Source organism: Oncorhynchus keta, chromosome 3, assembly GCF_023373465.1.
Source record: "Oncorhynchus keta strain PuntledgeMale-10-30-2019 chromosome 3, Oket_V2, whole genome shotgun sequence".
Classification (NCBI taxonomy): domain Eukaryota; kingdom Metazoa; phylum Chordata; class Actinopteri; order Salmoniformes; family Salmonidae; genus Oncorhynchus; species Oncorhynchus keta.
Genome location: NC_068423.1, coordinates 13,029,441 through 13,055,426, shown reverse-complemented (window position 1 = coordinate 13,055,426; position 25,986 = coordinate 13,029,441). Strand labels below are relative to the sequence as shown.

The following is a 25,986-nucleotide window of genomic DNA, read 5'->3' as shown; positions in this document are numbered from 1 at the left end:
TGATCATGTTGTTTTAGACACTTTGAGGGTTAGGGTTGACTGTTTATTCTTAATTTGCCTGAATTGATCATGTTGTTTTAGACACTTTGAGGGTTAGGGTTGACTGTTTATTCTTAATTTGCCTGAATTGATCATGTTGTTTTAGACACTTTGAGGGTTAGGGTTGACTGTTTATTCTTAATTTGCCTGAATTGATCATGTTGTTTTAGACACTTTGAGGGTTAGGGTTGACTGTTTATTCTTAATTTGCCTGAATTGATCATGTTGTTTTAGACACTTTGAGGGTTAGGGTTGACTGTTTATTCTTAATTTGCCTCCATCGCTGATGGATAGGACTGTATGGATCTGCTATTTAATAGTTTCCTAGGTTTACTCTACTGCTATTATCTCTTCTGAACTACTGTATGTTTACTTTGGCTAACTTCACTATAGTCCCTTTTAACCTGCCGCTAAAATGTAAATGATGTGTTGCATAATAAAGTCAAATGACTAATGGTCAAATGATGCTCTCTGATAATGTAAGGGTTGAAATGAGATTCATGTGGGATGTTCAAGCAACAAATAAAGTTATCTTCACAGTTGTGTGAAATGTTTTTGTAGCACAAACTGCAATATGCCAAGAAATCCTAAAATGTTTTAATAGAAGGAAATTGAATATAATGACATAAAAAAAAAAAAAAAAAAAACAAATCCATGATTGACAACTGCCACAGAAAACAACATTTGTAACCTAGTTTTCATCTCCACAATTGCTGAAGGGAAACAATATCATGTGTACCTACCAATGATTTATATACATAATTGGTACCTACCCTTTAAAAAGTTAAATACACCCCATTTCAATTCAGGACTTTCCCCAACAGGCACACATTGTTCTTCAAGAAGTTACCGAGACATCCCACGTACCAAAAATCCTATCTTTCTTAAGGCGTTATCTGATTGGCCTCCTCAGGTGTGACATCACGGGAAGTCAGCTCAGAAAAGAGGGCTGGCAGCCAATACTGTGGCTCTCTAGAAGCTTGGGAATCCAACCACGCCAAGCCCTCTTTCAATAGGTGATCCTAGGACAACAAGGAGTGTGTATGTTAGGATGGTGGTAAGCTAAATCAAATCAAGAACCATGGTTCTATGGTGCTTTGTCACTCCTAATTTTCTTGTAAACATTTTGTTCTGTAAAATATTCTCCTAAATTCTTGGCAGCTTTTCTTTGCATTTCCTCTGTAGGCGACTTACCAGCACATGACAGGCTCGCTCTCGCTCCCACTTAAGACTCTCTCTGATCTCACTCACTGAAACGTAGCCCTTCTTCTGCAAATTGGCAGAAAAACAAATATTCATGACACCTGGCACCATATTTGCATTCCTCTAAATGACTCAGCAAAAGTATCAGCAGCATGTTCTGGATCCAAGCATGATGTTGGCAACTGCTCACAAGAAAAAACAAACAGCGCCCCTCTTTAATCTCACAATCAGTATTCTGAGACATTTTTGACATTTAGCATAATTACTGATGAGGCAGCCACACAATACAGACTCAAGAGGTGAAATGAAGGATTTACCTCAGCCAGCTGAAGTACCACAGTGTGGTCCATGTTGAGCTCTGCTGGCACTGACTGCACGAGGTAAGAGCCTCCAACAGGAATCATCCCAAAGCCATTCCCCATGACTTTCAGCTTCTTTATGGCCCGCACCAAGTCATCTCTGGAGTGGAGAATAGAGATACAATTTCAACTTCATAATGAAAGTCCACTAAAGTTGATAAATATCAATATGTTTACATTATTGTATTTAGTATTTATTGGGATCCCCAATTAGCTGCTGGGGAGGCAGAGGCTACTCTTCCAGGAGTCCAAACAGGAAAACAAATCAAATATATAATATACATGGCACTAAATTTACATTTCAATTTAGCCATTCAGCAGATACTCCCATACAGAGCGACCCACAGCCAGGTGAGTCAACCACATATCAAAGTCCAATCCCAACCAGGTATAACATACATCATAAAATACATAATACAATGCAAAATACAATACAAAATGCAGAAAAATGTCCCCGTATGGTGTTCTTTAACTTAGTTTTTATATTGTTTATTTGCTGGCTTGAGTTACCTGGGGTGGCAGAGTTCAATTTAGTCATGGCTCTATTTAATACTGTGTTTCCCCTCAGCCTCTATTCTGGACCTGGGGACAGTGAAGTCCTCTGGTTACATGTCTAGTGTTGTACCGAGGAGTGCCCGAACTGTCTGCGAACTGCTTGAACAGACAGTTCGGTACCTTCAACACGGTGCACAAAAACTAATAGTGATGCAGTCGATCTCTCCTCAACTTTGAGCCAGGAGAGACTGACATGCATGCTACTGACACTTTCCCTCCATGTACATCTAAGAGAAATTAATATATGCTGACCTATTTTAGATCAACTGCAATTTGCCTATGTAATTCTTTGCTGCAACTGACCACACAACTGCACAGTAGTCCAAGTGCATCAAAACTAGGGCCTGTAGAACCTGTCTGGTTGACTGGGATATCAAGAAAGCTGAGCAATGCTTTATCATGTCCAGACCTCTTCCCAATTAAGTAACCATAGCATTCGGAAAGTATTCAGGCCCCTTGACTTTTTGTTACATTACAGCCTTATTCTAAAATTGACTCAATTGTTCCCCCCCTCATCAATCTAAACCCAATACCCCATAATGAGAAAGCATTTTTTTGTGTGCAAATGTATTAAAAATAAAAAACAGAAATACCTTATTTACATAAGTATTCAGACCCTTTGCTATGAGACGCGAAATTGAGCTCAGGTACATCCTGTTTCCATTGATCATCCTTGAGATGTTTCTCCAGCTTGATTGGAGTCCACCTGTGCTAAATGAAATTGATTGGACATGATTTGGAAAGCCACACACCTGTCTATATAAGGTTCCACAGCTGACCAAGCCAAGCGATGAGGTCGAAAGAATTGTCCGTAGAGCTCCGAAACAGGATTGTGTCGAGACACAGATCTGGGGAAGCGTACCAAAAAATGTCTGCAGCATTGAAGGTCCCAAAGAACACAACGGCCTCCATCATTCCTAAATGGAAGAAGTTTGGAACCACCAAGACTCTTCTTAGAGCTGGCCGCCCGGCCAAACTGAGCAATCGGGGGAGAAGGACCTTGGTCAGGGAGGTGACCAACAACCCGATGGTCCCTCTGACGGAGCTCTAGTTCCTCTTTTCTGAAACTTCCAGAAGGACAACCATCTCTGCAGCACTCCTACAATCGGGTCTTTATGGAAGAGTGTCCAGACGGAAGCCACTCCTCAGTAAAAGGCACATGACAACCAACTTGGAGTTTGCCAAAAGGCACCTAAAGAACTCTCAGACCATGATAAACAAGATTCTCAGGTCTGATAAAACCAAGATTGAACTCTATGACCTGAATGCCAAGCGTCACATCTGGGGGAAACCTAGCACCATCCCTACGATGAAGCATGGTGGTGGCAGCATCATGCTCTATGGTTGTTTTTCAGCAGCAGGGACTGGGAGATTAGTCAGGATTGAGGGAAATATGAATGGAACAAAGTAGAGAAATCATTGATGAAAACCTCCAGAGCGCTCAGAGTGACCTGAAAATAGCTGTGCAGTGACTCTCCCTCATTCAACCTGACAGAGGATCTGCAGACAAGAATGGGAGAAACTCTCCAAATGCAGGTGTGCCAAGTTATGTCATGTAGCGTCATACCCAAGAAGACTCAAGGCTGTAATCGCTGCCAAAGGTGCTTCAACAAAGTACTGATAACGTGTCTGAATATTAATGTAAATGTTTTTTTTTAAAATACATTTGCAACAATTTCTAAAAATCTGTTTTTGTTTTGTAGTAGTACTGTGTGTAGATGGATGATGAATGCCTCCCGGGTGGCACAGTGGTTAAGGGCGCTGTACTGCAGAGCCAGTGTGCTACCAGAGATTCTGGGTTCACGCCCAGGTTCTGTCGTAACCGGCCGTGACAATTGGCCTAGCGTTGTCTAGGTTCGGGAGGGCTTGGCCGGTAGGGATAATCCTTGTCTCATCACGCACCAGCGACTCCTGTGGCGGGCCGGGTGCAGTGCCAGGTTCACGATGTTTCCTCCGACACATTGGTGCGGCTGGCTTCCGGGTTGGATGCACGCTGTGTTAAGAAGCAGTGCGGCTAGGTTGGGTTGTGTATCAGATGATTTTCAACCTTCTTCTCTCCCAGAGTCCGTACAGGAGTTCTAGCAATGAGGCAAGTTAGTAGCTAGCTATTTTAGAATAAGCAACGTAACTTTCCAAATGCACGAATATATTTTGACCGTGATAGCTCGTCTCCTTAACTTGCTCAATAGCCACACTATTCAATAATCGATTGATGAGGTTTAGGGTTGAGCAAATGAATTGTCTCTCAGACATACCGTTTTTAAATGAACCATCTATCCATGGGGATTTGGCAGTTTTAACAGTACGTTTATTTATTGTCGCATGCATGTCAGTAACCGGAAGAAGCAATTTCATAAATGCTTAAAGTGCAGCATCAGGATGTTCCTCATTACACACATTAGACCAACACATATTTTTCACATCTTCAACATAAGAATAATTGCATAACCTCTTGATCGCTTATACACTATTTTAGGTCCAGTCTTTGAAACGTTGGTTTTCCTAGCTATGACTATTATGATCACTACATCTGATAGGTGTGGAAACTGCTTTAGATCAGATTTCAAGAAGCATTAGTAAAGATGTGTTCAATACAAGTGTATGATTTAGTTCTTGTTCTGCTTGTAAATACACTGGCAGGTTGACTGATAACCTGAATCAGGTTGCAGGCACTAGTTACAGTTTCAAGTTCTCTTGAGTGGACAGCTTGATGAAAGCCAGTCAATATTTAGGTCACCCAGAAAATAAACCACTCTGTTCATATCATATACATTATCAAGCAATTCACACATATTATCCAAATACTGACTGTTAGCACTTGGTGGTCTATAGCCACTTCGCACAAGAATAGGGTTTAGGTGAGGCAAGTGAACCTGTAGCCACATTACTTCAACAGCATTTGACATGAGATACTCTCTAATATTAAATATGATGATAAATGTGGACTTTCTGCATTACTTAGGATAGAATTTATTATATAATTTCTGATATTTGTCAGATAGTACTCACTGGCTCACATCCTGAGCAAATTTCCCCCTTCCCTTCAACACTCTGTGATGGAGTTCATCCAGGGTAATAAGTCCTAAAACACAGAGATGGAACACCAATGAACGGCACATTTCAAAACGCATGACTTGCTATGACTTTGATTATGTTCCAAAGAAGCCTCACCTCCATTTCTGTGTTTCAGTGCCAGGCATACTTCAATGATCTGCACACCCAGCTCGTAATAGAAGTCACCCACACCAAGCATCTCAGACCAAAAGCCTTTTCCAGCTGTCAATGACACAGAAAACACTTAATTGGTTGCATTTCAATTCCTTAAATAAATACAACATATGCGTAACAACATGCATAAAAAAGGAGTAAAGGACATTTTAATGGGCTTTTATTGTAGGGCAAAAACAACTTCTATTTTAAACAGACACAGTTGTGATTCTCACAGGCAAGTGGGTCAACTCCAATGGTGGCACACATCTCCTGAAACTGGACCCGGAACTGGGAACTCTTACGAATCTCTTGTTTGTGCTTGCTGGCAAATTCCTCAAGGTTAGATTTGAAGGTCTCCAGCTGTTTTGACATCTGAAAGACCATGATGTTTTAGATATTTCCACAGCGGCAACACCTTGACTAGCTACATGGATTGAATAACATTCCAATGAAGACACACTTGCACACCCACACATAAACTCAGTTGGTAGAGTATGGCGCTGCTTGACGATGAAAACCCAACTGACATTTACTCCTGAAGTGTTCTGCTTCTGCACCCTCTATAACCACTGTGGTTGTTATCTGACCCTACCAGTCACATATGAACATTTATACATCTTGCCTAAATGGCCGTACTCTTATAATCTCCACCCTGCACAGCCAGAAGAGGACCCGGTTCCCCTCTATGTTTCTTCCTTAGTTCCCTCCTCACTCGGGAGTTTTTCCTTAGCTAAAATGTACAACATGGTCGAGGCATTCGTTGGACGTTTTTGTGCTTCTACATCTGCATTGCTTGCTCTTTGGGGTTTAAGGATGGGTGTCTGTATAACACTTTGTGACACTTACTGGTGTAAACTGGGCTTTATAAAATCAATTTGATTGTTTGATTGATTGCAACGCCAGGATAGTGGGTTGATTCCAGGGACCACCCGTAAGTAAAATGTATGCACGCATGACTACATCGCTTTAGATGAAAGTGTCTGCTAAATGGCATATTATTATAATATTATTGAGCTTACCTGAACAATTTGATCCTCAGCTAACACTGTCCCCCTCTCTTTATATTTGGCCTACAAAAAAATAAGAGTGTTTTGGATAAGATGGTTGAATTTCTGAAATGCCTTGGATTCATTGTTTACATTTTGTAGATGGGCCCATTCATCTAGACAACCTTACCTCTGCAAGCTTCTTTTTGGCGATAGCTCCCGCACCTACTCCTCTCCTATGCATCTTGTTGATGTGAAAAAAAGGACTAGCTAGCTATGAAAAAGTTGACACCGCTATTGTTATGCTTGCCAACTAACGTTAGCTAGCTAGGTAGTTTCCAGTTGCACGGTCAAATTAATTTGAGGTCGCGAGGTGCTTTTAGCCTATTGCAGCCATATGATAGCTCTCAGCATTCCGTTCTTATTCAATAATAATTTCTATGCACACAACTTTGAAATCGACTCATTTCACGAAACTTGAGAGCTAGCAAGGTCTATTTGCTTAGTTTAGGAACCCGGAAGTAACTTCCTCCTAAGTTTGACGAGAGGCAATGCCATCAAATATGGTACTGCCACCTACTGCCTCGGCAAGATACTTCTTCTGCCACCAACTCGACTGTGAACCAGAGATGCTGAAGGCGTAAGTGCATACACTTTCATACTTGTCCCCCATGGGAATTGAACCTACAACCCAGGAATTGCAAGTACCATGCTCTACCAACTGAGCCACACAGGACACCTCCCATTTGGATTTCCCCACCAATTTCATGGTACTATTGAGCCTTGTGTGTCTCAGCCTTCTGATTACACTTTCCTCCCTTCTCTCTTGGCCTGAGGACCTCCCTGCCCCCAACTTTTCATGTATCTTATAAAGGTGTCTTCCGTTTCTCTCCCTGTTCCACAACTCTTGCCATTTGTTTTTAACCACTGTTCTTAAGAGCCTACTTGGTGATAACATCCACCTCCTCATTCCCCTTAACTTCCACATGAGCTGGTAACCAGAGGAACATCACCAATACATCTGCTTCACCCTACACAAGCACTAAAAAACCTCATACAATACATCTGGTCTGCTCTGAGACACAGATACATTTAGGCTGATCAGTGCTGCACAGGAGTTAGAGCAAATTACCACTGTCTGGCCTCACCTCCTCCACCCACTTTGTAGCCAATAGTATGGCCAACAACTCCATTGTGTAAACAGATAAATTATTTGTTGCTCTTTTTGTCCCTGCCACCTTAAACTCAGGAACACTAAAAGCTGCACCTATCTTTCCTGTTTTAGGGCCCTTAGATCCATTTGTGAATATATTCAAGAAAGGATAGTAATGTGTTCCTAAATGTACACTTACAACTGAATCTACTCATTCCTCAACATCTCTCACCTTCAAGAAACCTAGATTTATGACAGAGTCCTTGCCTTTTGGCAAACTCCAAGCGGGCTGTCATCTGCCTTTTACTGAGCAGTGGCTTCCGTCTGGCCACTCTACCATAAAGGCCTGATTGGTGGAGTGCTGCAGAGATGGTTGTCATTCTGGAAGTTTCTCCCATCTCCACTGAGGAACTCTGGAGCTCTGTCAGAGGGACCATTGGGGTCTTAGTCACCTTCCTGACCAAGGCCGTCCCCCCGATTGCTCAGTTTAGTCGGCCGGCCAACTCTAGGAAGAGTCTTGGTGGTTCCAAATTTCTACTAAGTTTATACTCTGACATGCACTGTGAACTGTGGAACCTTATATAGACAGTTGTGTGCCTTTCCAAATAATTTCCAATCAATTGAATTTGCCACAGGTGGACTCCAATCAAGTTGTAGAAACATCTTAAGGATGATCAATGGAAACAAGTCTCATAGCAAAGGGTCTGAATATTTATGTAAATCAAGTATTTCTGTTTTATTTTTAATACATTTGCAAAAATGTAATATGTTTGTGTAGATTGATGAGGGGAAAAAATAATTAAACCAATTTTGGAATAAGGCTGTAAACGTAAGAAAATGTGGGAAAAGTCAAGGGGTCTGAATACTTTCCGAATGCCCTGTATATGAAGCCTCCTCTCTAGATACGCAAAGGACCTTGTTATTCTTTCAATATGACCAGTAGGACTCTTTAAGGTGTGACATTTGTGAAAAATGTGAACATTTGTGAAAATATTGCAATTCAAGATTTTACTTTTGTGAAATGTTTATCTCATGCAAAATGCTAGATGCAATTAACAACTCAGCGAGGCCAATTTTTGTTTTTTAATTCAAGCTATTTTATTTCCCCTTAACAATTATTTATGAAACAGTTCAGACATGCTGGATTCATATTTCTAACTTTACAATATATATTGTGTACACAAAAATAGATAGCATACATTTTCCTCCAAATTGTCATGTTTTTGTTGACTTCTCTTTGCATTACTCTCCCACCAATGTTGATCATTTGTTGATATTCTTCAAAACATCACTGTGTTCGTTTGTAGGGAGGAAAAGTGTGAAAATATTATAATAAAAACAATATTGACATAACCAATAATTTGGCAACAATTTACTATATTTACTACAATTTACTATATTAAAGTAGTTCACAGAATGAACTCACATGGATCTGTCCCTTGCTGCGAATGCACAGTGCAAGCTTTTTCAGGAGATTGTAGTACAGGCGAGCCTCTGGATCTTCCTCTGGAGTGACATTAGACCTATGACAGTTTTATTTTATTATTATAATTGCCATTGGCTGAATTTGCTCTCAGTTTCTGCACATCTCTCCGATTCAGCTTCTGCATATCTCAAGTTCTGAACTATAGCAATTATAGTAATTTCAAAGCCAATTTGACTTACATGCTCTTTTTCTCTCTCTGGTTGAGCAGGAAGTTGACAAAATTCTTCTGCACCATGGAGTCCATGATTTTGCTCATGTCACTGGCGATGGTTGACTCTGCGTATCTTCTCCCCAAACCCTGTCCATTTTCTGTGAGACTAACAAGCAGACATGAACACAAACATGCGAGAGGAATGGACATATTTGATAATGCAGGGGACTCAACATCAAAATTAAATATGATCAGACATCTCAAACGCAGGATGGGAATCTTACCTGTTCTTGTCAGACTGGGACAGGACTTCAGCACGCAGCATCCCAGCCACGCAGAGAACCACCAGTGAAAACAAAGCTACCTTCATGGTGACAAAACTAAACGAGGAGAGAAGCGAGAGGCAGAGAAAGTCAAGAAGAGAAAAAAACCTGCAATTGTGGAGAATGTCTTACACTTACAATACAGGGGTTCCTTTATATTTCTAAATAACTGTTATATTTCTGTAAATGTATTACACATACAGTAAGCTAGACACAAGAATGCATGTATTAAGTAGAAATGTATAGTTGGAACAACAGAATACTGGAAGGGTATATTTTGAAAACTATCTTACCTTGTGAATGGATATTCTTCAGTGAGAGATGCAGGCTTTTTGTGAATTGATACAAGACATTGGTCCTTTTATACAGTTTCTCAGAGGTGATTTGTGGCAACACTGGCATATCAACATGAATAACACCTTAGTTCCACTACATTAGTGCAATAATATACACATACTTCCGATAAGCAAGCTTTCTAATAAATTCAAAACTGAGTAAAATAATAGGATGTTTAAAATTGTTCCCTAGATTGGAGGTAACTACCCTTAATATGATCAGTGTAAACCTTTCTGGGCTATTAGGCTAATCTGAATGGTGCTAGATGGGAAACAATTGAGACGTGAACAGCTTAATGGTCACACTAGAAGATAAGGGAATGAAGTAAAAGGTGAATGTTTTCAATGCTGTAACCTGTTTTGGGTTACGTGTAGCTAAATTTAAATCTAAAATGGTCCTTTAGATCGGAAAACATGATTTGTCTTACATATGAACGATGGTGTAATGGTAAATATGCTAATGCTGTTACTGTTTGTTTTTTATTCATCATGGTCATTTTCGGTTGCTGAAGGAGTGACAAGGCTAAACCCACCTATCAAATGAAATTGTATTTGTCACATACTTTGTAAACAACAGGTGTAAACTAATAGTGAAATGCTTACTTACTTACTTCCTAACAATGCAGAAAGAAAAATATATGTAAATAATATGCATCACAGAGAAAGCAGAAAACACCAACACATCCCCGTCGTCTCTACCTTGCCGGCCGAACGTCAACTAAGCCCTCGTATTCATCCCTAAAAGCAAAAACATGGAAATGTTTATGAGTACAGGATAAAGAGCACACAGGTGTGACATATTGGTGATGGAAGAGAATCACCTGACCAGTGGTGATTTTAGCATGTGAATCTTGGTGTGGCAAACTCAAAAAAATGCTTTTAGACACATCCCAGCAAATCCACTACATAACACAACACAACCCTAAACAATGCATTAATTGGACTATAAGGGTGACAAACGGTGCCCACTAACTGTTAGGGCCTACATAAAGCTGTCCCAACAACAAAGTCCCAACAGCAGTTCCAACACCTTACCACTGTTACACCTGGCTATCAGCGGAGCCTTGTCTGGCAGATTTTTTTAAAATTCAGCCTCATTTACTGCCTTTTTAAAAACCATAGCTGATATGGTTTTCTTGCTTAAACAAATGTGGTTTCTACTGAGATGTACAAATGATGGCATACGGGGACGACATTACATTACATTTAAGTCACGACAATACATAATTTCGGTTAAGACATTAATGATTGAGCTATGATGGACATAGTCAATATACCTATTTGTTCAGCACTTTTGAAATGTACAGCGACAGAATTCAGAACGTAGACCGTTCTTACAGTATTCTCCCTGTACACCAAGTCAGAACCGTGCGATAAATAAAGGGGGCATATTGTGGTTTAATTTCGGTAGATGTTATTTACAATAATCTTTAAGGGTGCCATGAATTGTGAAACCTTGATTTGGAGGACATTGATTTTTAATTAAATCAATAAATTATTTTGGTTGGTTCCATTGAAACATTAATAAAGTACAGTATTTGTCACATGTTGGTATTTTGAGTTTATCTCTATTATTATATTGTTTATATTTTTTTAAGTATTGCTTGTGCATTGGCAGTCAGGGGTGCCAGTAATTTTGGAGACCACTGTAAGCAGACAATGAAAGCTCTTACAATATTCAATGATGACATTTCTCTGAAACAGGCTATAGGCTACATTTGCACCACCAAGTCAGAACAGTAGGCCAAATTATGAGGGGAAAGGGGACCAAATTTTTAGGGTAAGGCTCATGGGCTACGGACAGCTTACTACACAACATACACTTAGTATACATATCTCCCTGGCATAGTACATAATTTATGCAGCAATAAACAACACATTTTTGGACTCATCTTGTTGTGCTGTGCTCACTTGAAAAGGAAGGTGGCGCGGCGGTCCTTCATGGGAAAATTTTGTCTTCAAACTTTGTCATTAAAATCTGGAATTCTCTGGATTTATGGTGCTTTCAAGAAAATAAAAAAAACAGGGTTTAATCATGACGTTAGTAACCTTCAGGTCGGAGCTCTAGAAAGAACGCAGAGTTCCCGATTTGGAATGCCAGGTTGGATGACAGTTCAAAATGTATTTTCCCAGTCGGAGGTCATTTTTTTCAAAGTTCCCAGTTGTCTTGAACTCACTGAAGTCTGATATTTCCCAGTTCAGAGTTTCCAGTTGTTTTGAAAGCAGCAGAAGTCATGTTGGATTGACAGCATGGCCAATTGTATATGTTTATTCTTTGGAAAAGAGATCTTTAAGCCCAGACTTGGATCACACATCAACTCCACTGAATAGCTCGCTAGTGATTGCTTTGCAATGCTTGCAGTTAGCCACTGATTCCTTCCAAACCACTTATTGTTGAACTTGCGATTTACAACTTGTTGTGTAATGTTTATGTCCAATGGTCGATGAGCACCGATAAGTTTTACCTATAATTTCTCTTCAAAAATTTGCCAGTAGACTTGATTCATGATGATAACTGCTAGCTCACTAGTTAAGATGTTGAAAGTATGATGTTGACATGATCGGTCAAATCAAAGCTAATGTAGATATAAAGTGATTTGACATAATTTTATCTGTGGCCTATGATCTTGAGCCTTCTTGGATGGGCACTTCTAATGTAACTCTATGGCTACACCAAAGGGGCTTGAACTCTTGAGCTCTCCCGTAGATTTTGTGGTGACATAGTTTCCCATGAGTGAAAGAACACTGAGCCAATCACAGCGCAACTACAGAACATTACCAACCCCTTCGCTCCGTATTTTCCACTGGCTGTCCCACCCACAGAAAGCACTGAGCTAGGCTGAAAAACCTGCATTTTGGAGCTGCCTTTCTCAAGAAAGCAAAAAAGAGACCATGTTTGTATGCGGCTTTATTAACTCAATAATTGTGTTATTTTTTACACTTAGGTTGGAGTCATTAAAACTCGTTTTTCAACCACTCCACAAATTTCTTGTTAACAAACTATAGTTTTGGAAAGTCGGTTAGGACATCTACTTTGTGCATGACACAAGTAATTTTTCCAACAATTGTTTACAGACAGATTATTTCACTTATAATTCACTGTATCACAATTCCAGTGGGTCAGAAGTTTACATACACGAAGTTGACTGTGCCTTTAAACAGCTTTGAAAATTCCAGAAAATGATGTCATGGCTTTAGAAGCTTCTGATAGGCTAATTGACATAATTTGAGTCAATTGGAGGTGTACCTCTGGATGTATTTCAAGGCCTACCTTCAAACTCAGTGTCTCTTTGCTTGACATCAAGGGAAAATCAAAAGAAATCAGCCAAGACCTCAGAAAAAAAATTGTAAACCTCCACAAGTCTTGTTCATCCTTGCGAGCAATTTCCAAATGCCTGAAGGTACCATGCTCATCTGTACAAACAATAGCACGCAAGTATAAACACCATGGGACCATGCAGCCCTTATACTGCTCAGGAAGGAGACGAGTTCTGTCTCCTAGAGATTTATGTACTATGGTGCAAAAAGTGCAAATCAATCTCAGAACAACAGCAAAGGACCTTGTGAAGATGCTGGAGGAAACCGGTACAAAAGTATCTATATCCACAGTAAAACGAGTCCTTTATCGACATAACCTGAAAGGCCGTTCAGCAAGGAAGAAGCCACTGCTCCAAAACCGCCATAAAAAAGCCAGACTACGGTTTGCAACTGCACATGAGGACAAAGAATGTACTTTTTGGAGAAATGTCCTCTGGTCTGATGAAACAAAAATGAAGCACGAAGGTGGCAGCATCATGTTGTGGGGGTGCTTTGCTGCAGGAGGGATTGGTGAACTTTACAAAATAGACCTCATCATGTGGAAGGAAAACTATGTGGATATATTGAAACAACATCTCAAGACATCAGTCAGGAAGTTAAATCTTGGTCGCAAATGGGTCAATCAAATGGACAATGACAAGCATACTTCCAAAGTTGTGGCAAAATGGCTTAAGGACAACAAATTCAAGGTACTGGAGTGGCCATCACAAAGCCCTGACCTCAATCGTATAGACAATCTGTGGGCATAACTGAAAAAAAGAGTGTGCGAGCAAGGAGGCCTACAAACCTGACTCAGTCAGGAGGAATGGGCCAAAATTCACCCAATTTATTGTGGAAGGCTACCCGAAACGTTTGACCCAAGTTAAACAATTTAAAGGTAATGCTACCCAAATACTAAATGAGTGTATGTAAACTTCTGACCCACTGGGAATGTGATGAAAGAAATAAAAGATGAAATCATTCCTTCTACTATTATTCTGACATTTCACATTTTTAAAATAAAGTGGTGATCCTAACTGACCTAAGACAGGGAATTTTTACTAGGATTAAATGTTAGGAATTGTGAAAAACTAACTTAAATGTATTTGGCTAAGGTGTACGTAAACTTCTGACTTAAACTGTACTTTCAACTGTACTGACGGTATTCGTAGAACCATAGCTACATTCGTAACTTCCGTTATGGTATGGGCAGGAAAGGGTTCCGGACAACAAACACAATTTCATTTTATCTATGGAAATTTGAACGCACAGAAATACCATGACGAGATCCTGAGGCCCATTTCTTTTAAAGGTATCTGTGACCAAGAGACACTGTACCAGTCAAAAGTTTGGACACCTACTTACTGTTTTTTTTTGTGTGCTATTTTCTACATTGTATAATAATAGTGAAGACAAACTATGAAATGACACATGGAATCATGTAGTAACCAAAAAAGTTACATCTAAATATATTTTATATTTGAGATTCTTGAAAGTAGCCACCCTTTGCCTTGATGACAGCTTTGCACACTCATGGCATTCTCTCCAACAGCTTCACCTGTAATGCTTTTCCGAAAGTCTTGAAGTTCCCACAAATGCAGCTTTTCCTTCACTCTGTGGTCCAACTCATCCCAAACCATCTCAATTGGGTTGAGGTCAAGTGATTGTGGAGGCCAGGTCATCTGATGCAGCACTCCATCATTCCCCTTCCTGGTAAAATAGCCCTTACACAGCCTTGAGGTGTGTTGGGTCATTGTCCTGTTGGAAAACAAATGATAGTCCCACTAAGCGCAAACCAGATGGGATGGAGTATCACTGCAGAATGTGTTAAGTGTGCCTTAAATTCTAAATAAATCAGTGTCACAAGCAAAGCACCCCCACACCATCTCCTCCTCCATGCTCCACTGTGGGAACCACAAATGCGGAGATCATCCGTTCACCTACTCTGCGTCTCACAAAGACATTGCGGTTGGAACCAAAAATCTCAAATTTGGACTCATCAGACCGGTGGACAGATGTCCACCGGTCTAATGTCCTTTGCTCATGTTTCTTGGCCCAGGCAAGTCTCTTCTTATTGGTGTCCTTTAGCGGCGGTTTCTTTGCAGCAATTCGACCATGAAGGCCTGATTGACAGTTTCCACTGAACAGTTGATGTTGACATGCGTCTGTTACTTGAACTCTGTGAAGCATTTATTTGGGCTGCAATCTGAGGATCAGTTAACTGTAATGAATTTATCCTCTGCAGCAGAGGTAACGCTGGGTCTTCCTTTCCTGTGGCAGTCCTCATGAGAGCCAGTTTTATAGCGCTTGATGGTTTGTGTGACTGCACTTGAAGAAACTTTCAAAGTTCTTGAAATGTTTCAAATTGACTGACCCTCATGTCTTTAAGTAATGATGGACTTGACTTATTTGAGTTGTTCTTGCCATAATATGGATTTGGTATTTTACCAAATAGTTATATCTTCTGTATACCACTCCTACCTTGTCACAACCCAACTGATTGGCTCAAATTCCACAAATTAACAAGGCACACCTGTTAATTTAAAAGCATTCCAGGTGACTACCTCTAAGAAAGAATGACAAGAGTGTGCTACTTTAAGGAATCTCAAAATAAAATATTTTTATTTAACACTTTTTTGGTGCCCACAAAAAGTACATGATTCCATGTGTTGGATTGGATTTCTGCATAAATTGGTCATCAAATTTGATAATATAGAAAATAGTAAAAATAGAAAAACCCAGGAATGAGTAGGTGTCCAAACATTTGACTAGTACTGTATGTATCCCAGTCGTCATGTGAAACCCGTAGATTAGGGACTAAAGAACTTCAATTGACCGATTTCCTCATATGAATTGTAACTCAGTAAAATCTTTGAAATTGTTGAATGTTGCGTTGATATTTATGTTCAGTATATATCAGGGGTGTCAAAATCGTTCCATGGAGGGCCAAGTGTCCACAGGTTTGTCCTTTCAATCAAGTCAATCCAGGTGACAGGGATTCATAAATCAAGTAAAAGGGAGGAGCTAAGACCTGCAGACACTATGCTTTTCAAACTCATGAAAGACAACACCCTCACCTTATGCCCTTGGGGGAATCTCCACGGACATATTTGTCGTCGGTCCAAATGAATACCAAAGTAAGGGAAATGTGCAATTTAAGCCCCTCGGCTTTAATGACGTTAGCGAGTGTACAATTATGTTCACTTCTGTGCTTGAAAGGCCCCATAATTCAATTTGCGCTGTTTTGTCCATCCGCTAAGCCAGCCAAAACTTAAACGTCAATATGGGGTCAACATACAATTTTAAGTAAAAACGCATGTAAATAAATTAAATTGTACTAATGCACAAACCCGTCTGGTAAATGTTCTTGTTTGGTTAGCTTTTGGAAGTTGTAGAAAACATTTTCCTTCGAAAGTTCCATCTGGACAGGCTAACAGTTGGCTAATTAATTGTCTAGCTATCATACATATTGTAACGACACTGGGTTTATGAGTGCTGAGTTCGACTGCTGCTCTTTTTTTGCTTTTGCTTTTCAGTCGATAGCGCGCTGGACATCGGGATAGAGGGTTCGAGCCCTGCTGCTCCATTGCACTGGTGTCAGAAGTGGGATCGGACATTGCGTGTGCTTGGCCGGTGAGCGCGTTCCTGTAAGACGTAGAAGTCGCAAGCTAACGCGAGGACGCGCTCTTTGAAAGGAGGGAGTAGTCATTTAAGACCCACCCTATCCCCTCAGGCCTCAAATTAAGTGGACACTTCTGATGGCGTGTCATGACGTCAGATGAGTATACACTTAACAGGGTGAGGGAGTAATTATTTTTAAATGGACCACCCTTGGCTGGAAATTCCCTCCTTCATCCCATGATTGTTTTCATCCACCTGTAACTGGTGGGCGCTTTGTGCTACAGTCAATTGTGGGCCTGTCTACTAATATTAAACAATTTAATTTACACCTACTGTATGATAGGTAGCAAATATTAGCCTGCCTAGCTGGAACTTCTGAAGGAATTTTCTACCAAAAGATAACCAAACATTAACTTTTTACGAGACGTGTTTGTGCCGTCATCTTCATTCGTAGCACAATTTCACTTATTTGCATTCATTTTTACTTACAGTTGTATGTTGATTTTTCCATTGATGTTTAAGTTTCGCTGACTTTTCTTAATGGAAGTACAATCGTCGCGAATTGAATTATGGTAGTATCAGGCCTCGAAGTGAACATAATTGTACACTCGCAAAGCCGACTACAAACGTGGGTTTACGTTGCAAACTTCCCTTGCTTGGCTAATCATTTGGACCGTTCACCAAGATGGCGACGTGGATTCCCCCAAGCTATTAAGAGGACAAGTGGCCGAGGTTGTGTCTTTTATTAAGCATTTCCAGCTCAATGCTCCCTACTGAAGCTTTTCTGCAACTTCATTCTTCCCAAAACATAAACATTTGGCGTAATTACGCATGCGCAATAAAAAGTCTGCAAAATTGGAACATTAACCAACTGACGTTCAAAAATTAAGGATAACACAAAATACCATGCTATTTGAAACTAAGATAACTTATTTTCAGTAGGGTGTGTTACATAGGTCCTCTACATCCCTATCGCATGAAGCGAGTCTGTGCTTACGACCCTTTTCCAGTACGCGACACAGTGACGTCACGCAAAGATGTGCGCGGCTGTAAGAAAGCCATGTCAATCTGCACCCGTTCAACAGTCTAGATTTATTACTTCTAAACAAAATAGCTTTTTTGGCTTCTCATACTCTTACAATTGTGTTTTGATTCTTGCTTGAACAGTCGCTAAGATTATATTTGGTTATGATCTTGGCAAAATAACTATTTTGGATGCAGCAGTTGTTAGCTAGAATGCTAACGCTCATTGCTAGGCTGTAGCAAAGGCTAGCTGAAGAGCCATTTTATTGGTTGAAGTGTTGTTGTTTTTTGAAGTATAATGCGCTCAATTTCTGATGATGACCAACACATTATATTAAGCAGGACATTTAATACGAGCCTTAAAATCCAAAATAAGTGTGAAATGCACTCATATGCAACATGTAAATAGATGCTTTTTTTGCTGGCGTTCTATAAGAACTCCCCCCTGTTTTCCCACCAATTTGCGCTTATCGCCCTCGTGCGGCAATGTTTGCAAACACAGAAAGGGGTCTGTACTATAATGTTTTTCATCAATGCGTGCAGGACCAAAATGGAGGAAATGTCGAAGTGCTATCACTTGTTAAAGCACGAGCCATTCTAGCCAAACGATATCCCCGCGCGTCCTCGTGGCTTGCAATATAATTGGCTAACTACCAAACCTTCCTGCAGGACCATGAGGGTGTGCAAACTATATTTTTATCCGATTGTAAAATAATAGACCATACGTAGCAAGCTAGTTAGCTAGCTAAATGCTAACTAGATGCTGGGAGAGTTTTTGTTACCTTGTTTGTCCCGTACAGTTAGTAAGTTAGCTAGCTAAAATTGTGAATGTTTTTAGATGTCCAACTGGTAAAAATGAAGCTCAGCAGTCAGACGCAGTGCAGTATTTTATGCGTCAGTCAGTTGTAGCTAGTGTCGAGGTTGCCAGTGATGGAGCAACATGGTGCCCAGCGTAGCTAGCTAGCATTTTTCGTCTGTTATTTAGACCCGTTAACTGTTATGTTAGTTTCAATACTGATAAACACTTCTTTCTGTTACAGGACGAAGTCTGATCCAGGCTCAATGAAACAGAAAATAGACTCCAATGACACTTGACTGCTTTGCAAGACAAGCAGTTATTCTGTCATGTTAGTTCAATAACACCTGCGTTTTATTAGCCATGACTATGAGATCAACTTTGTTTGCTAATGCAGGATTTAAGCTGGACACAGAGAAACTTGACTTTGACAAATCACAAGTGGGAACTGCAAACGTCGTGAATTCCATAACCATCAAGAGAGAATCCTGTGACTTTGTCATTGATGTCCATGACGTACATGGGGCAATCCACAAGACTGGAGGGGAGCTCCTCAGCAAAACAAAGCTCCTAGACCAGAATTACATCATTCGGACCCCAGTGGCTGCTCAAAATAAAGCGGAAGGGGCACTGGTTCAAGGCGACAATTGGGGAAGCACAGGGGTGCTGTCATCTTCCGTCAGACAAATGGGGGGTGAGGGAATCCCAATTAAAGGTAAACTCATTCTGAGTGACCGTATGGATAATACAGAGTTGGTTTCAAACAATAACTCTGAGGATGCTGGTACTGATGAGAGCACCAGAGGGGTCTCCCCTGGAGGAGTTGTCAACACTGCATCCATTGAGCTCAGCACAGAGGGCAAGTGGAGGAACATCAGGAAAACCCCTGCTAACCCCCACACACAGGCCACCTGCCTCCAGCAGATTCTCCTGCTTCAGCTGGACTTGATTGAACAACAGCAACAACAGCTGCAGTCCAAGGACAAGGAGATAGATGAGCTGAAAGCGGACAAGGAGACGGTATGCACGGTATCTGGAAGTGTCTAATTGTTTTTAGATGACATTAAGTCTGTCATTTCTTTAGAACCAAATCATTTATAAAAACATGTCTGCATACACAGTTGCTGGCGCGTATTGAGCGTATGGAGCGCCGTTTGCAGCTGACGAGGAAAGACCCACGTGATAAGCGCCTATTTCAGCCGCTAAAGCCCTGGACCCCAGATAAAGAGGACCTGTGGGATCTAGAAGTGGGTGACAGCCCCCAGACTCCGACCCCTAGGTCACTCCCCTTCAGCCGAGGAGACAAAGGTCTCAAAAGGTAACATCCCAATACTACTCTGCATTCACTTCTCAGTCAAACTCTCTTTCATTCACTAATCTCTCTGCTCTGCCCATGCAGGAAATTTTGCTTCCTGGACTCCAAAATCCAGAAGTCACGAGGGGGCAAAGGCTCCAAGTTCGCCCCCTCTAAGTCAGAGTGTGGAGCTGGCTCTCCCCATCAGAGGGAGCTGCACAATAAAGAGACCCCGGAGAAGACCGGGTTTGGTCGGTCAGCGGTAGAGGGGGGTACTCTGCAATCGAGCAATGAGGACCCGGATCTCACCGCTCGGATGGAGGAGCTCCCTTTCATGTCGACTACTGAGATGTACCTGTGTCGTTGGCATCAGCCTCCCCCCTCCCCCCAGCGTGAGCCATCCCCATCCCCAAAGAAAGAGGAGGTTGTGGCCAGTGAGTAGACCCACCACACAAGCCAGTTGTTCAGTTCTAAGTTTAAAGCTGTGTAGTATTGCTTCACAAATGAAGAAGAATAAAGTAGAATCCAAGTAATAATTAGGCTTATGTCTCTTACAGAATAGTATGTGAACCCTTTAGAAATACCTGGATTTCTGCATAAATTGGTTATCAAATTTGATCTGATCTTCATCTAGGTCACGACAATAGACAAACACAGTCAGCTTAAACTAATAACACACAAACAATTATACGTTTTCATGTCTTTATTGAACACACTGTGTAAACATTCAGTGTAGGGTGGAAAAGTATGTGAACCCTTGGATTTAATAACTAGTTGACTCTCCTTTGGCAACAAACTCAACCAAACGTTTTCTGCAGTTGCGGATCAGACCTGAACAACGGTCAGGAGGAATTTTGGACCATTCATCTTTACAAAACTGTTTCAGTTAAGCAATATTCTTAGGATGTCTGGTGTGAACCGCTCTCAAGGTCATGCCACAACATTTTAAATCGGGTTGAGGTGAGGACTGACTGGGCCACTCCAGAAGGTGTATTTTCTTCTGTTGAAGCCATTCTGTTGTTGATTTGCTTCGGTGTCCTGTTGCATCAACCAACTTCTGTTGAGCTTCAATTTGCGGACAGATGGCCTTGGGTGTTCCTTCCAAACAACTCAACTTTAGTTTAATCTGTCCACAGAATATTTTGCCAGAAGCGGTGTGGAACATCCAGGTGCTCTTTTATGGAACTTCAGACATGCAGCAATTGTTTTTGTTGGACAGCAGTGGTGTCTTCCCATGAAAACCATTCTTGTTTAGTGTTTCACGTATCGTAGACTCGTCAACAGAGATGTTAGCATGTTCCAGAGTTTTCTGTGGGTCTTTAGCTGACACTCTAGGATTCTTCTTAAACTCATTGAGCATTCTGTGCTGTGCTCTTGCAGTCATCTTTGCAGGACGGCCACTCCTATGGAGAGTAGCAACAGTGCTGAACTTTCTCCATTTATAGACAATTTGTCTTACCGTGGACTGATGAACATCAAGGCTTTTAGAGATACTTTTGTAACTCTTTCCAGCTTTATGCAAGTCAAGAATTCTTAATCTTAGGTATTCTGATATATTTTGTTCGTGGCATGGTTCACATCAGGCAATGCTTCTTGTGAATGAAAAAAAAAAAAAAAATGTATAGGGGCAAGGCAGCTCTAACCAACATTTCCAATCTTGTCTTATTGATTGGACTCCAGGTTAGCTGACCCCTGACTCCAATTAGCTTTTGGAGAAGTCATTAGCTTAGGGGTTGACATACTTTTTTGACCTACACTGTGAATGTTTAAATTATGTATTCAATATAGACAAGGAAAATGCATACATTTTCTTGCCACTGTATACACTGTTCTGTCTTCCAGTCCCCTCTTGGAGGGAAAACATTATGGAGCCCTTGGATGAGGAAGATGCCAGTGTCATCCCAGAGGTGAGAGAGGACAGGCTATACAATTACAGAATTGTATAGAGATAAAGTAAAAAATAAAGTAATACCACACAATATTCACCTCGTCATTTGTCCATGCAAATGGTCCTTAACCACATCAACCATGTTTTTGTGTTATTATACCAAGATGTTGGACGACAGTGTCTTTTTGAAGCGCCATGCAAAGCTGGAGTTGGATGAGAAGAGGAGAAAAAGGTACAAATGGGTTTTACGACTTTGAAGTTACTCTCAATGCCTCATGAACCATCTTTATCCTCACACACTAAGGCTCCTTTTGTGTTTGTTTTTGTGTAATTCAATCTTGATTTACTTCATTGAGCCACCAGCGTTTTCATCCTTTCCTTGCGCTCTCATCTTCCCTCCGTAACTGTCCTGTTTTTTGTAGATGGGACATTCAGCGTATCCGCGAGCAGCGCATGTTTCAGCGTCTGCAGCAGCGCATGAACAAGAAGAAGGGGATCCAGGAAAGTGAGCCAGAGGTCTCGTCGTTTTACCCGGACACTGAAGATGGTATGACTGGCCACTTCATCTGCTGTGTAAACATGTTGTATTCTTCTCAGAACCGTGAAGTTGCATCACCTTTAATACTGTTAATTTAGTTGCAAAAGTTTTCCGAGCGATGTTTTCATTGCGCGCAGACACTCTTGATTCCTTTTCTTTCCCTTCTCTAGTCGAGTCCATAATCATCACCCCTTTCCTGCCTGTGGTGGCCTTTGGCCGGCCATTGCCGAAGCTCACTCAACAGTAAGTCTTTGTATTTATGATTTCCACCACCAGTAGTTCTCTCTCTCTCCCTTTCTCTCTCGCTCTCTCTCTCGCTCTCTCTCTCTGCAACACTTGTTGTAGTTTCAGTTCAACATGCCGGAATCATCTTATCATGGCACCCTTTTCCAAGCATCTGGTCCAAACACACACAGATGCATAGATGTATTTTTCATGCAAAGGATATAGGTTGTGATGTACTATTCATATGCAGAGATGTTATTTGTTTGTCTTTTTTTTGTTATCAGGTTTTGCCATTTTCCTATAGGTTCACTTTTCTGTACGGCTTTTCGCTGGACATTTCTTTGTACAGTGAGTTAGGGGATAAGTTAAGAATGTAAATCATTACGCCCACTAGCTTGAGTTCATCCATTACTATGCATAATTTATTTTTCAAGATGGTACCATGGTGCAGGTGGCGGGGCAGGGCGAGTTTCACAGAAAGACCTTTCATCAAAATGCAAGTATTTATTCTTCCCCATAAGTATGTCTTTTAAGTTAAGTAAACTGAACATTTGTCACCCAAAACACTCGTCTCAAAGTCAATAATTTTCTTGCCTATTCTTTCCTCTGTTCTTAAAGAAGATGATTTACAAAAACAGGTTAATATGAATGCACACTGGTGTAAATTCAAAAAGGGTCTCATGAATGATTACTAATGCCATTTTGAAGACGTGATGAGGGACTTAACATAGAATCTGAAGGGGTAAATATTTACACTGGATATTTAAATACCAGTAGTTTTGCTAATCCTTTAAAGAAAATTCACAAAGACAAAAAAAACAATAATGCACTTTCCTAGATAAGAAATGTTATACATTTGTCCATTCCAACAGTCATTAATATTATTATTAACATGTCTGCATGCTGAAAACAATTTACACATGATGTGCCAATTGAATGATAACCCAATGTGAAATGCTTTTCAAGTTACAGGGGTCCTATTTTCCCGGTGACCTTCCCCTTTCCCTGATTTCTCCAGGCAACTTTTCAATTGCTGAAATGTGTCTTCCTCTGTAGGAACTTTGACCTGCCTTGGCTTGACGAGCGAAGCCGCTGCCGCATTGAGGTGCCCAAGAAACACACACCACACCGGACCTGTCGGAAGTGAGGTGGTATCTGCGTGTGTCATGCAAGAGAGAGAGCGCACCCTTCCTTTCCCAGATGTGAAAAGTTTCATTTTGTGGGTTTAGGCCGTCAGTGGTGTAGCAGGCACCTCTCAGTAGTCTGTGGAAAAGTAAACCACTGTCTTCCCGTGTGGTTACTTGCCAGCTGGCCTGGAGACGGAGCTGCTGGAGATAAAGAAAATGGCTACCAAATTGGTTAGCTATGGTAAATTTGGTGCCCAATCTACTCAAAAGGAATTAAATGCTGCCCCCCCCCTTAGATAACAGACCCCCTACTAACAACTTCGTGATTATAAGGTAAAACACAACTGTTACTTAATGTCTGTAGTAAGTAACTATTTAGTAATAAGCATGTTCTGTGAAGCAAACCTGGGGAGCACAAACATTTCCCAAATGTTTTGGAATTCGGTGTAATGTAATACTTAATTACTGCATCATCACTAAAATGTGTAACTTTTGATTATTACTACATTGCTACATAGTTGTCAACCTGACTTAACTTGGGGACTGTGATCTAAAGGGTAAGAGAAGTGATATTTTCCGATTTGACTGAATGTCAGTGCTTGAATTGTACAATATGCACATTGCTACAACTAACCCTGTATGCTGGAAGCTCCATTGGCATTTACATGCTCGGTGTTTTGCTTAGATTGAAACTGAACTATTTTCCCTGTCTGTGTATTAACTGTAATAATATTTCCTTGTGTGGACACCGCTTCAAGCGAAAGGTTTTATTATTGTGCACTAAAGTGTGGATATATGTTTGATCCTCACTCTGCATGTATGTTTAATTACAAATGCAGTAAATATGAGAAATGTCCTCTTCTGATGCTAAAATGATAGACCATACTTTGCATCATGAAGAGAAGTTGGTTGTTTAAATGTGTACTTCTTGGCAGAAAAAAGTCAAATTAATTTGAGGTACCATGGGTCTTCTACAGTATGCTTATCATGCGAGTCTGCATGGTCTTTTTTGAGGTGACAACTCTTCCAAGCGATATCAACTATCAGCATGGTAGATCTGTAAATGAAACATTTCCGCTGAGTACAATTCCGAGAAGAGTAATATCTGATTTAATTTCGAAAGCATGACTCTGGCTGCATTATTCATAAAGCACTGCTTTGTTTAGACAACTGCCTTGTTTCTAGAACATTCTCTGTGAGGAATGTGCTCGTGTTTTTAATTTTAGGATGTTTTTTCCATCATGACATCACAAATTGCAGTAGACAATTGAGATGGATATCAGTTTGGAAAACATGGGTTGGCATTAGAGTAGCCTAATCAGCTAGAGTGCTCAAACTTAAATCTGGTTATTTTCCTTCTCTTAAATGCTAGCTATATCTAACGATATTGGCATCGAGCACCTGGCGATGTTAGGCTTGTGTTCTGTCATGTTATCGCGTCAACATTTTTACTTTTGGCTCGATGGCTTCCTGGCTCTCCGACGCTACAGACCACACAATACAGGCTGGTTTTGAAATAATGCGAAATTGTTCTTCTGTACATAGCTTTCAGGAACAAATGTTGTAAATATGAAATACATGGCTTATTTTTGTATTATTTAAATATTTGTGTTGAGTACATTCAATATTGTTCTATGATAATTGATTGTATGTTGACAAAATAATTTACATAAGTTTGTTTTGGAATAAAAATAAAAATTGAGTTTAGTCTTCCATTCTCTTTCGTAGATTGACGAGTTCTGAAATGGATAATGGTAGGCCATATCCATGAGGAGAGAACTCAGGTTTCCCCAATAGTATAATTTTATTTATCCAGTTTTACCAGGTAAATTGACTGAGAACACGTTCTCATTTGCAGCAACGACCTGGGGAATAGTTACAGGGGAGAGGAGGATTAATGAGCCAATTGTAAACTGGGGATTATTAGGTGACCGTGATGGTTTTGAGTGCCGTGGGATCTTTCATGACCTCGAGAGTCAGGACACCCGCGTTTAACGTCCCATTCGAAAGACGGCACCCTACACAGGGCAGTGTCCCCAATCACTGCCCTGGGGAATTTGGGATATGTTTTTAATTAGACCAGAGGAAAGAGTGCCTCATACTGGCCTTCCAACACCACTTCTAGCAGCATCTGGTCTCCCATCCAGGAACAACCCTGCTTAGCTTCAGAAGCAAGCCAGCAGTGGTATGCAGGGTGGTATGCTGTTGACATAATTGAGTTTGAACATAATGGGCATGTAAGCGTAAATGTTACACACCATGAAACAAGGCAGCAGTTGTGTGAATCTACTGGTTAAAAAACCTATATGCAAGGTTAAACCGTGGGAGTTTAGTGTATTACCACGACATAAATGAGATTGACCTTGTTAGCCAAATG

At 40.7% G+C, this 25,986-nt stretch overlaps 3 protein-coding genes across 7 annotated transcripts; 1 reads left to right on the top strand and 2 right to left on the bottom strand.

Annotated features, from left to right (window-relative positions):
• Window positions 1-614: 614 nt before the first annotated feature.
• Window positions 615-6,891, bottom strand: snf8 (SNF8 subunit of ESCRT-II). Its single transcript, XM_035749671.2, has 8 exons — window positions 6,543-6,891; window positions 6,386-6,436; window positions 5,600-5,738; window positions 5,328-5,432; window positions 5,166-5,238; window positions 1,560-1,701; window positions 1,234-1,308; window positions 615-1,061 (listed from the first exon to the last, which is right to left on the bottom strand). The coding sequence occupies exons 1-8, from the start codon at window positions 6,594-6,596 to the stop codon at window positions 924-926; spliced, it is 777 nt and encodes a 258-aa protein (XP_035605564.1). The 5' UTR covers window positions 6,597-6,891; the 3' UTR covers window positions 615-923.
• A 1,687-nt stretch (window positions 6,892-8,578) lies between these two features.
• Window positions 8,579-11,402, bottom strand: gip (gastric inhibitory polypeptide). The gene is made up of 5 exons (XM_035749639.2): window positions 9,759-11,402; window positions 9,427-9,522; window positions 9,171-9,308; window positions 8,932-9,028; window positions 8,579-8,796 (listed from the first exon to the last, which is right to left on the bottom strand). The coding sequence occupies exons 2-5, from the start codon at window positions 9,510-9,512 to the stop codon at window positions 8,794-8,796; spliced, it is 324 nt and encodes a 107-aa protein (XP_035605532.1). The 5' UTR covers window positions 9,513-9,522; window positions 9,759-11,402; the 3' UTR covers window positions 8,579-8,793.
• A 4,330-nt stretch (window positions 11,403-15,732) lies between these two features.
• LOC118366830 (male-specific lethal 1-like 1) lies at window positions 15,733-25,311 on the top strand. Of its 5 annotated transcripts, XM_035749610.2 has the most exons (10): window positions 17,734-18,420; window positions 18,782-19,557; window positions 19,659-19,855; window positions 19,937-20,265; window positions 21,674-21,738; window positions 21,884-21,951; window positions 22,142-22,266; window positions 22,428-22,500; window positions 22,917-22,978; window positions 23,539-25,311. In XM_035749610.2, coding segments are annotated over exons 2-10 (1,578 nt in total). In that variant the 5' UTR covers window positions 17,734-18,420; window positions 18,782-18,900; the 3' UTR covers window positions 23,541-25,311. The 5 variants fall into 5 exon arrangements, with proteins under 5 accessions (XP_035605479.1, XP_035605486.1, XP_035605494.1 ...); XM_035749586.2 differs by lacking the exons at window positions 17,734-18,420; window positions 23,539-25,311 and adding an exon at window positions 15,733-16,234 and having other exon boundaries at window positions 22,917-23,532; XM_035749593.2 differs by lacking the exons at window positions 17,734-18,420; window positions 23,539-25,311 and adding an exon at window positions 16,268-17,450 and having other exon boundaries at window positions 22,917-23,532.
• Window positions 25,312-25,986: the final 675 nt, after the last annotated feature.

Bases quoted from the DNA above. Each gene is read 5' to 3' on its own strand.
- snf8 (XM_035749671.2), bottom strand. From the start codon at position 6,596: ATGCATAGGAGAGGAGTAGGTGCGGGAGCTATCGCCAAAAAGAAGCTT. The intron at 6,437-6,542 runs GTAAGGTTGTCT...ATTTTTTTGTAG, and splicing joins CCAAAAAGAAGCTTGCAGAG to GCCAAATATAAAGAGAGGGG. The intron at 5,433-5,599 runs GTGAGAATCACA...TGTCATTGACAG, and splicing joins TGGAGTTGACCCACTTGCCT to CTGGAAAAGGCTTTTGGTCT.
- gip (XM_035749639.2), bottom strand. From the start codon at position 9,512: ATGAAGGTAGCTTTGTTTTCACTGGTGGTTCTCTGCGTGGCTGGGATG. The intron at 9,309-9,426 runs GTAAGATTCCCA...TCTGCTTGTTAG, and splicing joins TCCCAGTCTGACAAGAACAG to TCTCACAGAAAATGGACAGG. The intron at 9,029-9,170 runs GTAAGTCAAATT...AAACTGTCATAG, and splicing joins CAGAGAGAGAAAAAGAGCAT to GTCTAATGTCACTCCAGAGG.
- LOC118366830 (XM_035749586.2), top strand. From the start codon at position 18,901: ATGACTATGAGATCAACTTTGTTTGCTAATGCAGGATTTAAGCTGGAC. The intron at 20,266-21,673 runs GTGAGTAGACCC...TCTGTCTTCCAG, and splicing joins GAAAGAGGAGGTTGTGGCCA to TCCCCTCTTGGAGGGAAAAC. The intron at 21,952-22,141 runs GTACAAATGGGT...TGTTTTTTGTAG, and splicing joins GATGAGAAGAGGAGAAAAAG to ATGGGACATTCAGCGTATCC.